This window comes from Dermacentor albipictus, chromosome 5, assembly GCF_038994185.2.
Source record: "Dermacentor albipictus isolate Rhodes 1998 colony chromosome 5, USDA_Dalb.pri_finalv2, whole genome shotgun sequence".
In the NCBI taxonomy this organism is placed as follows: Eukaryota; Metazoa; Arthropoda; class Arachnida; order Ixodida; family Ixodidae; genus Dermacentor; species Dermacentor albipictus.
In genome coordinates this window covers 37,935,049-37,953,258 of record NC_091825.1, presented here as the reverse complement: position 1 = coordinate 37,953,258, position 18,210 = coordinate 37,935,049, and the positions used below count along the sequence as shown (strand labels likewise).

The 18,210-nt window shown below is 44.6% G+C and overlaps 1 protein-coding gene across 1 annotated transcript in view; it reads right to left on the bottom strand.

Annotated features, from left to right (window-relative positions):
- LOC135909513 (decapping and exoribonuclease protein-like) overlaps nucleotides 1–14,927 on the bottom strand; it is a 47,100-nt gene extending 32,173 nt beyond the window's left edge. The window contains exons 1-2 of the mRNA XM_065441487.2: nucleotides 14,360–14,927; nucleotides 1,972–2,201 (exon numbers count right to left, since the gene is read on the bottom strand). Coding sequence (XP_065297559.1) covers nucleotides 1,972–2,201; nucleotides 14,360–14,754 — 625 coding nt within the window. The 5' untranslated portion in view covers nucleotides 14,755–14,927. The remainder of the gene's footprint in view (nucleotides 1–1,971; nucleotides 2,202–14,359) is intronic.
- Between the last annotated feature and the right edge of the window lie 3,283 nt (nucleotides 14,928–18,210).

The window sequence follows — 18,210 nt, the reverse complement described above, 5'->3', positions numbered from 1 at the left end:
GGAGATAGCGGGCACGCTTTTCCGACGGTCGGGAGGAACTGGAGCCGGAGTCATAGCCTCAAGCTCACGGCGAACGATGCGCGTGATATCTTCTGGTCCTGCGGCCTGAACGAACCGCGGCGGGTCTTCGCAAGAAGATGTCGTGGCGGTATTGGGCAATCGGTCGAAAGTTTGAGCGACGCGGTGACCCTTCACTTGGTCGAAGCGCCGGCACTCCTTTACAATTGCATCCACAGTGGCACAATCCTTACACATCAGGAGATTGAAGGCATCGTCTGCAATACCTTTCAGTATGTGACCAATCTTGTCTGCCTCGGTCATGTTGTCATCAGCCTTGCGACAGAGGGCCAGCACATCCTGTACGTACATGACATACGATTCTGTGCACGTCAGAGCGCGGCACGCAAGTTCTTTTTTTGCTGCCAGCTGACGACCGACAGGTCTGCCAAACAGGTCTCGCACTTTTTCATTGCAGACATCCCAGCTCGTTAGATCAGCTTCGTGTGTGTCTTGCGATTGTTTCGCAGTTCCTCTTAGATAAAATATCACGTTTGCTAGCATTATTGTTGGATCCCACCTGTTGTTGTCGCACACTCGCCCGTATATCGTAGGCCAGTCCTCGACGTCGGCGTTGTTCGTGCCACAAAATGTCCCTTGGTCCCGCAGAGGAGTGAGGGCGACCATCGGCACGGGCTGCTGAGGCGTTGTCGCTTGTGTCGGTTGATTTGTCATTGTGGCAGCAGGCAGACGAAGTCCGCTGCGAAGTTCCGTGATTGGACCCCGCATCTCCACCAAAATGTTGCAGGAAGAAAGCAGGCTCACGAGTGTAAAATAATGTATATTTACAACTAAGGTTGATGGCGTTCAGGCAACTGCCGGACTTCGTCTTCTTCTCGTCCAATCCAACTGCTTTCTTCCCTTCACCGTAACAATATTTTACGTATTTGCCTATTTGGATGTTTGCAAATACCTTTGTCTGCTTCACAAATCTATCCCGTGGAGATTTTAACATTTTTCACTTTTACAGCGAAGCCGTATACCTCTACCCACCAAGGAAATTTTCGTGTCGTCGTAAGATAAACTCCCCATACATGGGCCGATGCCGAAGATAGTGCAATGCCGATCCGATCCGCGGCGGAGGTGAAGCCGGCGTGAAGCACTCCCCATACGAGGGCCGAGCCGGAAGACTGTGCAATATCGGCCCGATCTGCGGCCGAGGGGAGGCAGGCGTTAAGCACTCCCCCATATCTGGGCCGATCCCGATAATAGTGAGATACCGGCGCGACCCGCGGCGGAGGTAAAGCAGGCGCTAAGCACTCCCCACACGTGGGCCGATCCCGAAGATAGTGCAATGTCGGGCCAACCCACCGCGGAAGTGAAATAGGCGGTAAGCACTCCCCGCACGTGGGCCGATCCCGAATATACTGAATTGCCGGGCCGACACCCGATGGGGGTACAGTTCGCCATTAAGGGGCCCACATACACAGCTTCGCTGGTCATTCTTCTTCACAGGGTTGAAGGTCACCGAGATACTTTTTTTGATGACTGTTCACTGCTATGGTTAGTTGAAATCACAGGCACACGATATCTATCGGTCTACACATAATATATTAGCCTCTACTGACTTCAAGATAATATATATTCCCTTGAGAATGTATTTATTTGGCTTTATTTGCAAGACAAGTAATACGAAGAATTAGAACAATCTGTTTGTTTAACTGAAAAGCTCTTCACGTTCACTCTTGGTTTCAGCTGTGATGCATCACCAATTACTCAGACAACGCGAGTACTTTTTTATTCAGAAATTCTACTGCGCATTGTCGCTTGATTGTTTTCATTATTATGCTACACATAATTACATATTGTACTTCTGGTTGCTGTCTGATTGCACGAAAATAATGCATCATGTCGTAATAACAAATGGAACGTTAAGTTCCATGTATGTTCTTGTAGAAGCTCGGCACCACTCACTCGTGGTCATGATGAGCTGGAACATCTGGCTCCAGTAGCGCAGGCGATCCCGATACCGGTCGCGACTGTCACTGGGGGACGGCTCAACTCCTTCATTCATAGGAATGCCACGGATGTACACGATGTCTTTATGCCGACACGCCGCTATCTTCCAGGCTTCACCTTCCTCGAACGGTGTGCACAGAAGTGTGGCCAAAGTGTACCGGCCGCAGATAAAATACGTGCGTGGGCTGTGCACAAAGAAACGAGATGTACTCAACATAGGGGAAATACATAATCCCGGAAAAATTGTAGGAGCAAGGACAAAAAACAAGATATGAGGGGAAGTGGCACCATCTATGCACCGACCATTGTCGGAATGCCAAGCAATGTGTAAACCGAAATAACGCTTATCCATTGTAGCAAGGTGGACTTCTACAGTTCATGGCAGTGAAGTGGAAAACTACACATCCAGTGAAGTACAACAGCAGACAAGGGGCCTCACAGCAATGTTTGTGTTAAGAATCAGAATCAGTTTCATTCGGATGATTAGAAAGAGTACAAGATATTAATATACAGAAGGAGGTCCCGAAGTCAAAGTCTGCAATGGGACCTCCTTTACAAAGTAAACGTAATAAAACAAAAAAATTATAGCAGTTTAAACGAATTGTTAACATGGAAGAATTACAGGTTTAGTATGAATAGCATGATTGAAGAATTACATGTGCATAAATGTCAAGGGAAAAAAAAGCACTGTAACATAATCTCGTTGACAATGAATAAAGCTGACGTGACAAACACAGTATGATTTGCTAACTCGAATGGATATGTAAGGCAGAGACAGAAACCTAATGGTATGGCAACAAAAATGAAATGAAGGCACCCTGAAAGAATGGTTGTGAGTATGAACTAGGCATCAGCATTCGAGAGAATGTACTCTTTTAGTCGTTTCTTAAATTCGTGAATTTTAAGTGTTTTTATGTGTAATGGTAGTGTGTTTCAGAATGCGATACATGAAAAATGGACGCTCTGTTTGCCATAATTAGTATGTGTTTTGGGTAAAATGAAGTTCCTATTTATTGCAAACCTGGTAATATTAGTATTTATTAGAGAAGATTGCGGTATCAAGCTATCGCATCGTGTGTAATTGATTTGACGGAACAAGAACGTGCTTAGGATATAATTAACGAGTTTCGTGACTGAAAGAATGTGATTAATTCGTAGAAGGTATGAGGCATTGCTGTTATATCGGCTAAATGTAATTATCCTAATAGCTTTATTCTGTAGGATTTGCAATGAGGTTAAGTGGGTTACGTAAGTGTTTTCCCAGCAAGTAACGATGTAGTTAATGTGGGAATAAATAAATGAAACGTATAATGATAGTAATATTTCATGCTTAAACATGTTTCGTGCTTTCATAAGTACCCTAATCTCGTAGGTAATCTTCTGTTTTACTTTGGTTAAGTGTTCCATAAATTTAGGATTTGTGTCTACTTCTATGCCAGGATAAATTACATGAAAAACTTGCAGGAATTGGACTTGCGCCCAGAAAAATAGGAGAAAACGTATATAAACGTTGTTTTTTTGTTCCATGCTTGTACCCTCTAGGGGGATTGGCCACATCGGAGGTAATGTGCACCGAAAAAAAAGACAAATAAGGCTACAAAGCAAACAATGGAACTCGCGTGACGCAACTTAAGCATTAAAATAATTTATAGGACTTATTCACAAAATGATAAAAGGAGGCTAATGCGCTTCCTCATGTCTTCTCTTGTACCTCTTTTTTTCCCTCTTAGCATCATTCCTGTTAGAAAATCGCAATTTAAAAATTAAGGCAAATAAATTACTGTTAGAAGTGGTGGGAACAATTCTCGCTTTATTAGGGGCTGCAAAGATCGGTTGCGTGATATCATTCAGCGAAAACATTCTTAATGGTTTGCGAATAATTAGTTTCAAAGATTGTGGGATCTATTTTCTAGAGAGAACTTCTTTGTAAAGCTATTAATTAGATACGGTGCCGAATAGCTAATCACGCTCACGATGCGGCCAAGGTTCTTATCGAAGCAATGCTGATGGCAATAAAATTTACAAAACTGAACAAAAGTAATTGCAAGAAACACGGCTCAGATTGCTTGCGCGGCTTTGTTGCCTGCCTTATCTTTAGTCGTGGCAATGAAATAACATTAAATAGCCATAATAAACCAACCTAGGTTGGTCGAATAGCTCATCAATACTGTCGTTTTATTTACTAGACAGAAAATGTTGGTTCTAGGTTCAGTCTCGTTCCAGAAAAAGGCCACGAGGCACCTCTTGAACGAAGTACTTAACGCATAGTTGTATCAAGAACTTCAAAGTGGCATTGCCACCATTCTTTGGTATCTTTTTCGTTCTTCCGCATTGTTTTGCTTGCATGAGATGAAAAGGAATTTAACACGACAGTTACTTCAAGTTTAATTTGCCATCGCCTACTTCTTCGGAGTCACTCAGCGCAATTACAACATTGTAAATGTCTTGATTGACATGTTCCACTGAACGATATAATATTGCAGACGTTTAACAGATAACGTCATTGTCAAACCATACGCCCGGACTTTGTGAGCACGTTATCGTGCCCTCGTCATCATACAAGAGCATTCGTCATCACATCGACGTCAGTTTGTTATTCAATTTTAATCAAGCTTATGGTGTTTATAGTAGGGCAATTACTGATGGGGAGAGGACACCTTGGCTCTACACATACAGGTTTTTTTTCGTTATCTGTCCGTCTTCCAGCCTACGTGAGCCACTGCGTTGTCCATGGTTGAATTAGTAGTGCATCGCGCTGATGTGCTGAAGGAACAGCGTTCGCAAACTTGGGTCATGTCTTATGTAGAAATGTGTAGAAAGGCATGTGTCGCTCTCCAACGAATCTCTCTCACACCGACATGGCTGCCTAAATGTAGTGCTGTGTAGGTTCCGTTGTTTAACGAAACTCTGAGACCGACATTGGTCACCGAGTATGTGCGATTCATCTGCGCTGGTCTTCAATGAACCTCTTTGATGCCACTTGAGCATGACGCCATTGAGAATGTGGTACCTCTACAATGACGAAAAATATCTTACATTTATTCGCTGCTGTACGGAATCGAACCTAAGCAAGAAAGATTTCTCATGGAGAGCATCCTGAGCAGGCTGCGCTACGAATGCAGCAAGTATGTGCCACCTTTATATGGTCGCGTAGCAGTGACTGAATAATGACGCATTCTTAAAAACGACTTAGAAATTTAACCCTTCATTGCACGGGCTTGGGCCCAGCAATAGAAGTAACATTAAAGCACAATGAGAGCAGCGAGCAAAGTTGGCGAGAAATTCCTCGATCGTGGAAAATCGTATCTGCGCGTCAAGCCCGTTGGCTCTCATCATGACCCTATGAAGGTACAAGCGAAATCGCAGGTGTCCGAGTGCCTTCCAGAATACACAAAAGAATTCGCGTCGCGCATTCGATCAGATTACACAGCGTTTGGAGACAACAGCGTCACAGATAGAATAAACGATAACCTTTGAGCAAGTTCTGAATGATGTAGGCGCTTCTGGCGCTGATCGGTCACATGAAGTTATTAGCGGACAAACATTCCACGACAAAGTGGTAGGTAAGTACTCATGCCAATATGAAAGTGTTGAACGCTCTGGTAAGTTGTGGCACAAATGCGCTGGTTATGTGCCGCTCTTCAACGAATATCTCTGAAACCTGTGTCACTGCCTCTGTGCCTGTGTGCGAGCAGCACGCGAGGGAACAATTTTCAGCGTTCGCTGACAAGGCGCGCAAGGCTTCTCGTTTCAAAGATCAGGCGCCTGCTTCTTGGCAGCGTCATTAGTCGGCCCAGCGTGTTTAGACAGAAGCACTAGAGAGAAGCACAGTTGCCACTCGACATGTTTCTAAGCATTCGTACGCTCTGAGGCGCTACGTATTTCGGCGGCCACGCGCAGGCTTAGCAGCAGTGGCGCTACATGGCGTGGATGGTTCTTAGGGAAGCGCTGCAGATGAGTCTGTCTGCAGTACGCACCTCGTACCTAAATCGATTTGACGGTGGGAATACGTTGAGTCACTATATTGACTAAATGATTAACGCATTACCGTCGATAGTCATCGTGAAATGGGCCGTGCAAAAGTTCGTTTGATAGCATTCGTTGTAAGCGTCCACCCGTCGTGCCCCTTCTTACTTTGTGTCCGGTCTGGTCACGCATTTTGTATTAACTAATCATGTCGTAATCATTCAATCACCTATATGCTTGGACTGCTGTACCTTTATCGCCAATGAGCAGTGAGATGCAGTGCGATTGCACATGTAATGCACATAATTTACTGGCGAATGCTTCTACAAAAGCACTCATGTTTTCGGAGAACGTCAGGCCTAAGCCATTAGCCGTCGTAACATACACATACGGACCTACGCAAAAGCCTACCGCAAAGTGCGTTGAATGACGTAAACAATGCGTCGCCTTAAAAAATCAGGCAGTCTGTATCAGAGACTGTTTCAGCTTGGGGTAGCATTTAGGCCAGGAAACTTCCACGTGCGTACGTCCGTGAGTAGGAGCGAATGAAGAAGATTTGTCCTACACATTCACACTGGCCCCAGATATAGGAGCTCATTTCATGTAGGAAACTTTGAAATGTCCGAGCTCACTACATGTCTGCATACATTCATGCCAGCACACGTCAGGACAATCACTGCACTAATAGCGTCCGCTTTCAAAATAGTCTTCCCAAGGTGACTAGACTAAGGAATCTGATTACTGTCTCGGCCAATCATTATCGTCGAACCATTCGTAAAATCCCTCACATGACGTCCCTCCCATGAAGTTGCACCATTCCGCCAGACTCCGCCTCCAAAATTCCGTGAGATCCCGCGCAACGTGAAGTCAACGCAGTTCCCACGGATGTCCTCGACGTTGGCCCTTGCATAAGTTAGTGGCCTCTACATGACGGTCAGCTTGCAGCGACCTGGGAAGCCTGGCCTTCACAGTTGTTGTCGCGTCTACATAATCCGGTGGTCGTTGTCACCTAACGGAGAGCTTCTTTGGTGACCCATCTGTAGTCGGCCCCAGTGCATTGCGCGATCAATTTGCATCGCCTCGCCACCTCGCTCTTCTGTGTCATGCCTAATATACCTAGAAAGAACCCAACTAAGGGGAACATAATTGCCCCTGGCTTTTGTTCGTTTTCACGCCAAACGTCCTTTTTGTTTCTGCTTCGTCTGGCGGCTTCGAACGGGCTCTTACTTCAAACATTCTAAGCGACAAACGCAGCTTTCTAACGCTTTCACTGCGCAGCTCCCAGAGTTTAGCGCCGTTCCCTTAATGCGGCGGCGTTGCCTTCTCTACTGCATTCCTGACTCTGCAACACCTTTCTCTAGCACGCTGTCTGGTGCTCATTTCTGAACTTTTCGCTTGCATAACTCTGGGTGAGCCACACTGATATCGTCGGTCATGAATGCCACCTCACCTGCACAGTCTGAATGATTTGCGGGTAAATCACCCTTGTCATTGCCACCTCGACTGGTGGAGACCTTTAACACTTTGGGATGATGCAGCTATTTTCTTTTGTGCATCGAAGCTCGCTACCCTGGGAGCTGTCCACAACTGGACTACCTTGCTTATATTGTGCTTTAGAGCACTATTCCGACCGACTGAACTCAGCGCTGGTGCTCTTGGCTAATGAGCCGGGGTCACTTCGGACTTCTGCAACAGCTGCCTTCGCGGCGTACTCCCTTTATAGCTGTGCGAAATCGTCCACAGCTGGTCTTCCTGCTTCTGTAGCATTCCATTGGCACAGTTGTACTCATTTAGGTCCCCATCAAAGGGCTCCTCAGCAACTAAGCCGCGGTCTACGAATCTGGCTTCACCACTGAACGTACATTTAGGGTCACAGGAATTAGCATCTCCTCCTAACATTGGTAGACCCGAGTGTGCTACTTCTTCGCACCTTCCGTGTTCTGCTTGCACGGGTGCCTGGCATTTTCGCTGCTTGTCGTCAGAATGATGTTTCAATCTTTCTGTTTATTTATTTATTTGCGTATTTATTTATTTATTTATTTGGCAATTTATTCAACAAAAGAACCTTACAGGCCCTATGGCATCGCTTAAAGTAAGGGGGGAGAGACATTTGAAACAGTAAAGACATAAAAAGTACAAACTTCCATCAGTAACAGTGCTATAAGAAGATTGCCGTGCTATAGAATCTTCAAGGCACAGGGAATACAAAGCGATGTCTGAAGGCACCCGACCACTTGTTACCATTAACATAGCAAAAAATTACTGTTCATGAAAATAATGTACAAGATTGCAAAAATACGCAATCAAATGCATTAGACTGGGCATTCGTGAATGGTATTAAATGGCTAAAGCGTGAGTAGCTGACAGGGCAACGTGTCGGGGTTAGATATGGAGGCTCAGTTATCAGGGAGGTCAACCAAAAGACGAATGGCATGAGGTAGTGCAGATGAACTAAATGCATTTGTTTTACCGTATGTGCGCATGAAACTGAACTGATTATGTAATCTGCATGAAAAATAGTGGGGTATTTGCAGTTGTAACCGGATTCGTTTATTAGTTGACATAATAACTGTTTACAGCGCAAACAAATGCAAACACAAAGTATAAGGGACATGACACTTTGTGGTTGCATGTGTTTGCGCTGTAAACAGTTATTATGTCAAGTATGCACCAACTCGCCCAGAAAGAAGTTTTAATCGTTTATTAGTGTAAATATATTTGTGGAATAAGCACAAAAGAGCGATGTTGCGGCGGATATTTAATGGCGGCAGTAGAGGGCCTAGTTCTATTTGTGTAATGTTTGAGTTTATACCGTAGTTACCTGATATGAACCAGGCTGCTCTATTTTCTATCCTTTACGTCATATTGATTAGGTAATTTTGATGAAGGGACCAAATTGAGGAGTCGAATTCTAACTGCGGCCAAATGAATATTTGGAAGGTGATTTTTCGAGTGTTTGTCAGGGCAATTAACAAGTCGAGTCGTAGATAGCCAAGAGAATGTGATGCTCTCGCACATGTAGAAGCGATGTGTGGGACCCATGAAAGATTCTCTGTAAGAAGAACACCAAGGTACTTATATGATGAAGTGTGGGAGAGCAAAGTGTTATAGGTGATACGAAAATTTGGATTTTACACATTTTCGGCTGAAGCACATTACCTCGCACTTTGTAAAGTTTAGGGTCATGAGCCATTTGTTACACCAGTTAGCGATAAGGTTAAGACCTGATTGAAGTGCCGAGTGATCGTCAGTAGTGTGAATAGGACGGTAGACTATGCAGTCATTGGCAAAAAGGCGCATGCAGGAAGCAATCTGGGTGGGTAAGTCGTTAACGTAGATTAAGAATAGTAATGAGGCGAGGACGCTGCCTTGTGGCACACCGGAGGTAACAGAAGAAGGCGGGAAATAAATTTTTAACAACAGTACTCTGTTCTCGAAAAGAAGGAAAATTACGAACCCAGGATAATGTTAGAGAGTCAAGTCTTAGGGCAGATAATTTGGAAATTATGCGGTAGTGGGGCACGCGGTCAAAAGCTTCAAAAAAAAAAAAACAGTACCGCACTTTTCTAGGTACTGTAGAGGTCAGTATAGAATTCTTCCGCTTCGTTTACTATATCTTCCAGATTGCTGATGATATTACCCTGCTTATCCTTCAGTGCATATATCTTGGTTTGTTCTATGCCAAGTTTCTTTCTCACTGATTTCAGGCTGCGTCCATTCTTGGTGGTTTCTTCAGTCTTTCTCACGTTATAGTTTCGAATATCACTTATTTTCGCCTTGCTGATCAGTTCGGAGAGTTCCGGGAATTCGGTCTTAGTTCTTGAGTTCTACACTTTCATTCTTTGTCATTTCTCTTTAGGTCCTTTGTTACTTGGGACAGCTTGCCTACTGTTGCCTTGGTGCCTTGCCACCCACTTCAGTTGCTGCCTCTGAAGCCCCCAACCTCGTCACCGTTCCATTTATTACCTCTATGTCATCATCATCCTCTCTATGTGTTCTAAGGCTACAAATTTGTTTGCAAGTACCAACCTGATTTTGTCTGCTTTTATCCTTACTGCCTCTAAGCTGACCTGTTTCTTGACCGATTTTACTCTTTCTGTCTTCAAATTGAGGTGAATCCTTGCCTTCACTAACCTATGATCACTGCACTTTATCCCACCTATCACTTCTACATTCTCCACTTTGCTGCGATCTCCAGAAAGTATGAAATGAATTTCATTTCTTGTTTCACCATTAGGGCTTATCTAGGTCCACTTTCTGTTGCTACACTTCAAAAAAAAGTTTTGGGGGCGCATATCTGCCACACAACAATAATCGTCATTTGACTTGCTTGCATTTCCTTTCTTGAAGATGCCGCGCCGCTACTTTCGTGTCTGCAGTGCCATGTCATGCTGATAACGCGCATGCCGTTCGTTACTGGGAAGTAACGGGCTCGCAGCGTTAAAGAAAGGAAGTGCGGACAAGACAGATGACGTTTATTGGTGTGTGGCAATATACGAATCAAAGGGTGTAAATTTTTCTTAGAGTGTACGCTTCCTGAAAAAGGTGCTCATTATTCGAGGCTTATTCCTGTCTGCGAATTCAACCAGCAACTCTCCTCTAGCGTCCCTAGTTGCCGTAGTTGCCAACTGCTTGTTCACCAGCCTGCTTTTCCCCCACTTTTGCATTGAAGTCGCCCATTACTACAGTATATTGAGCTTGCACTTTTCACATGGCTAATTCAACATCTTCATTAAACTGATCTACTTCCTCATCATCGTGATTGGATGTTGCAGCGTAGGCTTGTACTACCTTTAATCTATACTTCTTATTCCGTGTGATTACGACTACAGCGACCCTCTCATTAATGCTGTAGAATTCGTAAATGTTGCCCCCTATGTCTTTATGGATTAGAAATCCTACCCCATATTGCTTCACATATAAGAGACCACCTTAGCTGAGGACATGTACGTTATTGGGCAATGTATAAACTTCCCCAGTTCTAATCTCACTGAGGCCGATGATATGCCAATGTCTGATAGTTCCCCAAAGAGCCCTGCTAAGCTAGCCTCACTCAAGAGGGTACGGGTGTTAAATGCTGCAAGGGCCAGTTATATGAGAGGCTAAATTGTTTATTCCACTGGTACGCAAGAATAACACATTGTTTAAATAACAATCTGAACGAAGGCATACGTGTGCAAAAAAAAGTGAATGGAATTTTTGGGAATTCGAACACCATACATCACGGCACTAATTATAGACTTTATAGAACGATCAAGTTTATTGCATCAAAACACTGAACAAAATGAAACGAATGAATTCCATAGCGCAGCACACTGTATCCAAATGCATGAGCTGTCATTCTCCTCATATGAATTGGGCATAGACACGCTATTTCGCGCAGCTGTTAAGAAACATTAACCAATTGACTATCCCAAGACATGCTCGAATCAAAATGAACACCCAGGTATTTGACACTTTAAAGTTGTGGAACAAGAGAGCAGGCACAATTACCACATTGCGGAGAATGAACAAACAAAGGAATGTTGATAGGAACGCCTTTCAGGGGATTGTGGAAACATACGAGTTTAGTTTTAGTTTGATTGATAGAATTTAGGTTATTACAGTACCAAGTCATGACGTCAATTTCTTATTCAGCCATGGCTTCATCATAGTTTGCATGACGGGGTGCTAGAAGCGCGTGGTCAGCGTACTGAAAAACCCGGCAGTTAAAAATGAATTGAGTGAGGTAATTAACATATAAGTTAAATTACAAGGCGGAATAAAAGCGATCACTGAGGAACTCAGCTGGACAACTGTGTGAGCTTAATTTTAATTTTTCCGATTGCTACAAGTTGAGTCCGACCATGCAAGTAATTTTCAAGGAAAGATGGGAAAGGCTCTCGGAAGAAGAAATAGCTATGAAGGTCACAAAGCAGAAAAACTTGTTCACAGAATAAACATCTTGTGATAAATCTAAAAATAATGCGCAAACAAATGTGCCGTTTTCAACGGCATAATTCAGGAGATCAGTTAGTTCAGCTAAAGCTAACCTAGAGACGCGTCTGGAAGTAAATCCATATTGGTTTGGGGATAGCAGGTCATGTGCGTCAATGAAGCTTTTCATTACTCGAAAACTGATTTTCAAATGTCAGAGCAATGCATGAAAACATGGAAATAGGTCTGTAGTTGGCAACAAAATTAACCTGTACGCTATTGAAAATGGGAACTACAAGAGCTTCCTTGAGACCAGGTGGTACGATTTGTGTTACTACAAAGTTTATGACTGCTAGCGTAACATGCTTCATGGTCACACTGTTTCTGCGAAGAACGGCCGCCGCCACGTCGTCTTATACCACTAACTTGAACTGTTTGAAGTTGAATAGGATATAATGAACGTCGTCTTCAGTGCACTCTGGCAGAAAGGCAGACTTGGCCACCGATTGAGCGACAAGATCACTGGTCGTATTACCAGACAAGTTTGTTCCACGCGACGAGAAAAAAATTATTGAATTGGGCTGCTAGCGGAATAGACGGAATTGCGAAATTTTCAGCAATTATTTGGCACACACCTTTACGGGTACGACCCCTTAATTCGTCAATAACAAACCAAGCCTTACATGGATTATTCCTAGGTTCCAAAAATTCATTTTTGAAGTATTTTCCTTTTCCATCTTTAAGCACTGCAGTAACTTTATTGCGAGCCGTCTTATAAGCTGCACGAAGAAACCTATTCTTAGGGGAACGACGACAACTCGCCCCAGCTGATTCTCTTTCTGCTGTCACGGATAAAACATTTCCATTCATCCATGGGCAACATGGTTTTCCTTGTTTTATGACGATCACCCTTTAACATGCGTGCACTATCTGTCTGTAGACAGCAATAAAAGATTCACACAGTTCACTTCCGGGAATTTCCGTAAGCAAAGATCGCCAATCGTAATGATGTAACGACCAGTCAAGTTTTCTGTTATCAAAAATCAATATTTCTGGTATCGGTTTCTTGACGGTAATGTGCTGTCATTATAAAAAGGTACACCCCACAAGGAAGTGATCGGACAGCCTTTGCTCAAGAATAAACAGAAAGACCTGGTCGTTCTCTGTACGGAGATTCACGGGATCTAACATGAAGACGCGACTGATGCGCCCAAATCTTGGACACGTGTTGGAATGTTGATGACGGCTTCTATCCCAACATCAGCAAGCGTGTTCAAGTATTCAGTTACGATGTGCCGTTCTTTCTTCAGCATGTCAGTATTAACGTCAACTATCATGCACACATGACCAGAAGAAAAAGTAAGTAGACGTAACTCATCCACAAACTTCCTGAAGCTTGAGTTTGGAGGCCTATACGTAGCGAGCGAAGCGATGGCAAGGAGCTTTGTGCGAATACAAAGTGCTAGCAATTTAGCAGCTGTAAAGGTTATACTCTGAGGACTCGAAATACAGCAATCTTTGATCAAAACCGCAATTTCAACACCGCGGCAGAATTTTGCGCGTAAAAAGAAAATTATGGGGTTTTACGTCCCATAACCACTTCTTGATTATGAGGCACGCCGTAGTGGAGGACTCCGGAAATGTTGACCACATGGGGTTCTTCAAAGTGCCCTTGAAACTAAATACATTCGCAGGCCTACTTCTATGCACGACCGCAGTGAATACACTGAAGCAGGCTAGGCGATGATTTGTCACCGCATCGTTTCAAAGGGGATGCCAATACATCATCATCATGTGCTCACGTGTTCACGCTTACAGTGCTCATCGCTGCATCAGGCAGTAGCCGGTGAAGTCGGATATCTGATACGACGACTCGGAGATAGCCGAAAATTTTCACCTTTTATAGATCGGAGCTCCGAGCGAGGCCTACAGAAGGGCGCATGACGAAAAAACGTGTGCTCAGTGAAAGCGTTAAAGAAAACGCCTGCTATCTTGCTCCTACGTTTTTCAGAAAAGGTAGTGGTTGGAGCAAATATTGATTTAATTCGTGCTATTCTGCACTTTTCTTTAACATAAGTGCGATGTCTATTGTGGGAACAAACTGCTTTCTTTAAAGACATGCTGGAAATAGTGGTCAAAAATTAATTTGTGCCATGTATACTTGAGATTAGAGGGTCGCCTACTGTCACGTCGAAAGAATGGGGTGCCCACTTGCATTGAATCCCGCGCAACTGGTGGCTGCGTTTCCACGATACCAAGCGGTGCATCATCATCGCGAAGACGTGGTACGAAAATTATGGAGGTTGGTGGTGGGGGAAGCGAGTGCTGTGAGGCACGTTCCCAGGTGGCCAAACGCTGGCTAAGCCCCTGTACCTAATGCAATATGTAATATAGAATAGTTGATATGCGATGAATCCTGCATACTCGGATTCGCCGCGCAGCAGCGGTACGACACACTCACCTCTTAGCATCCTGCGACGAAGGTGTCACCACTTTGTCCTTGTTGAGCATAACCCAGCGAAGTAGGTTATGCGTCGGCAACGAGCTTTCTCCCATTCTGCGTAGTGCATTTTCGTATCCGGTGTTCAGATCCCAGTCGGGATTCAAAGGGATTGCCGTACGCAGGTACCTCTTTTGAATGGCCCCGTCGACATACTTGCGCTGTTCCCCTTGCACAGAGTAATGGCCGATCTCACAGGGCACACCGTATCCGGCAAAGTCTTCGGTCCACCCCGTGAGTGCCTCGCGTACGGTTATGACTGCGACGCGTTGCCCAGCGGGAAGGAGACCTATGCCGCGGTGAACTGCGTCGGCCGCCGCCGAACCTGCCGAACCTCCGAAATCGCCACCTATCATCTTTGACAGAAGTGTCCCAGCCTCTATGCAGACGATTCAGCTATGCTTCGCGCATTAGCGCTTCGAAGCATTACCAGCGTCCCCTATGTTTCACCGTGATGTGCGTGCGCATTAACGATGTCGCGGCGCCTGCCCCTGCGGCAAGCGAATGCGCTGTATATCTGAAAGGAAGCAATCTGTTCACCTTGCGAAGGCACGTCAGAATGCTGATGGGCAATGCAAGTCGCGCGGGTTGATTCTCTCGATGTTGGACCGATCGTTTCCAGTGCGCTGTTCTGCTGCGTGGAACGTCCCGCTGTCCCTGTTGACGTTGCCTTTTAGTGCGAATAGCCTTCATTGTCATTGTTGGACAAGTTTCTGTTTCCACCTATCTACTGAACCAAAAATATAGGTCGAACCCGAAGACTTTGCCGTGTAAAGGTGTGGTTCAATCCCAAATATTCTGGAGTTTTAAAATGTGGGCGTAACCTTGCTCACTGCGTTCGATGATTGAAAATTACTACTTCTCTCGCGCTGTGTGGAATCGAACAAGCGTGTCATGAGTTTCTCAGTCCTAGCGGCGTAACGCCGAGTGTGCTGCGCCAGAATTTTTTTCTGTATTTTGTGCTTGGCTACAAGTCAAATTAAGTGTTAGTCACCCCGCATCCGACATGTTTTATAGGTGTGAGAGCATCAAAGAGTGACATAACATCTTCGTGGCAATGAATCACCTTATACAGATGGCTCACTTCGACAACCAATTCCACATAATATTTGGCGAAGCACGGTATTTAATGTGACGGCATCTATATGTACTACGCCAGAATGCATGCAGCCTTAAGGAAAGAATAATGTTCATATCTTGAAAATTACGTTCAGCTGGCAAAAAACGTGTTATGCGGGATGAGGTGCACATCTGTTTGTAAAGTGTCGAAAACAAACTGCACTGCAATGAGCTAAAATATTTTTAGTGAACTTTTGACATGTTGTTTGTACTTGTATTTTAAGTGGAACTTTTGGCCTTCAAAACCATGAGAAATAAAGCTGGCCGAGACTTGGGGAAATCGAGTTTTCCTCCTCAACATACGACTCCGTAGACCCTGCGGGGCCGGATAGCAATACTTGGCCAGCTTCGGGCTCAGTGCGAGACGCTTTCCTCGACTTTTTCTTGTTAGGCTACAGCCACCCGTAGCATGACCAGAGAGATCAGTGCTCTTGAAAAGTATACTAGAAGGTGCGATTTGAAATACATAGTTTCTCCGTACAGCGTAATGAAGACCTGCTATGTGTACTTGGCCAAATGGCAGGAAAGTTGGATATACGGCATCAGCCTTCGGATGTTTTCGTTGTACACAGCCTGCCAGCTTGCATTGGTTGCATTCCGGCTGCCCTTATTCAAACGGAGACTGTAGCAATCAAGAAAAAGTGGCTGGATGATGTCAATAGTCACCCGAATCTTGTTTTGGATGGCATGAATCCGAACTCTCGTCTATATTTCAATGATGATTTGACGAGCGTCAACCGGAACTTGTTTCGCCAGGCTCGCATAAGAAGAAAGGAAAAGGAATAAAAGTTTGCCTGAAAGCGCAACGGAACGGCGCTGGCGAGAAAGGCTGAAGACACCCGTCTCGTTGACATTGATATTCTGATTGACGTTAAAAAACCCGCCGAAATATGAGCGTTGCCAGACCACTCTCGTTGGGCAGCTTTTTAGTGCTATAACCGGTAATGCTGTCACTGTCATCCATCTTAATATCCCCAGCATCAGAAAACAGCAAAATCGTCTATTTTTTCCTATTGAATGTCGTCTTTCCTGTATACTTGTGATGTCTGTGTTTTGGGAGAAATAAACGTTTCCGCGGATACCACTCCTTATTCTATACCAGGTTATCAACTATTTTCATATACTAGCACACTGCGTAAGGGAGGGTGTGTGTCCACGTTCGTGAAGGACACGTGGGCTGAATTAAAGATACCACTTTAATGTTTGCAAGCTCCAGTGGTTGCTTTACGGCTATGCTCGTCAGAGGTTTCAATAGTTGTACTGTCTGTTTACTGGCTCCCTTGTTCAAACGTACGCTTGTTCTTGTCTGAACTCAATACAGCACTATCATCCCTTTGTCCTGACGATTACGTGTTTGTGCTAGGAGAAATTAGCATTGATACCCTCCACCCTACTCTGCCACCACTCGCTGACTATCTCGACGTTCTATCCAAAGGGGGATTAGAAGGCGGCATACATCAAGCAACACGGGAATAATCTTTATCTGAAGAAGTTGGTCAAATCCTGCAGTTACCATATTGATGCCCAGTGCTGCAGTCTTGCGATGTATACAGCTGTTGTTGAAACTGAGGTCGCTGATAATTACTTCGTCTGCTGTTGTCTCTTAGAATATTGAAACGTGCACTCGTTTAACTTCATACGGTCACCACTTTTCCACGGCTAACAAATGATAAACGTTATCACTCTGCGCAAGAGGCGCCCCCATAATATCGAATTTACAGAATGTTATCATTGATTCCACCTGTTTTGCATACTCCCACCGAACCTTGTGTAATCTGATCGGATGCGCGACACGTGTGTAGTAATTCCTGGAAGGCATGCGGGCACCACCATTTACACTGGAACTTCCGGCGAGTAATATATAAACGACGATGTCGCTGTGTTTTGCGTGTAACTTGCTTTTGTTGGCAAACAAGTTCGCACAATAAAAATGTACTTTTGTCTGAGAACGGTACTGCTTTGCGCTAGTTAGGGCGGGAAAAAGTAGACTGGCCAAACAGGCTGATGCCTAAACGAAAGGCTTCGAGATCATAGCAGTAATGTACACAGGACGGTGCATTGATTGATACCTTCCACCCAACTCTCCCAGCAGTCGTAGAAAATCTTGACATTCTATAGAAACGGGAATTAGAACGCGCGATACATCAATCAACACGCGAATAATTTTAAGCTTATTACTATTTAGAATTTATCTTGCTATTTCACGTGTGAAAGTCGTTCTTGCTGATTGCACATGCCTATTTATGATGTCGCCTCTTACCTCACATTCCTGTATGTAGATAAACCACTTGACTTCCTACTATTGAAACCTGTTGAAAGTTTACACTTGTGTCTGTCGTCCCCCAGTCTTCGTTCCAAGTGATCCGCCAATAACACTGACAACAGTTTCGTCATTCACAGTATTTCTGCTGTGTTATTGACCGTCACTACTACGTGAGATCTGGTAGAAGCGCTTTTGCTTTCATGTAGTGGACGTCCCTGCAATGCTGCAATGCAAGCCCAAAACCAGAAGGTAACACCAGCGTCGCCCCTGATCACTGAGCAAGCCTCAGACCGCAAAACTAGCCCCCAGAGCACGGTCTTCTACCCAAGCGAAGCATAAAGATCAACGAGTCAGCAGCAATGACGACAGCAACAGCATTGCCATCAATGGTAGTGCTTCAGCAGCCCAAGGAACCACCTACCTTCAGTGG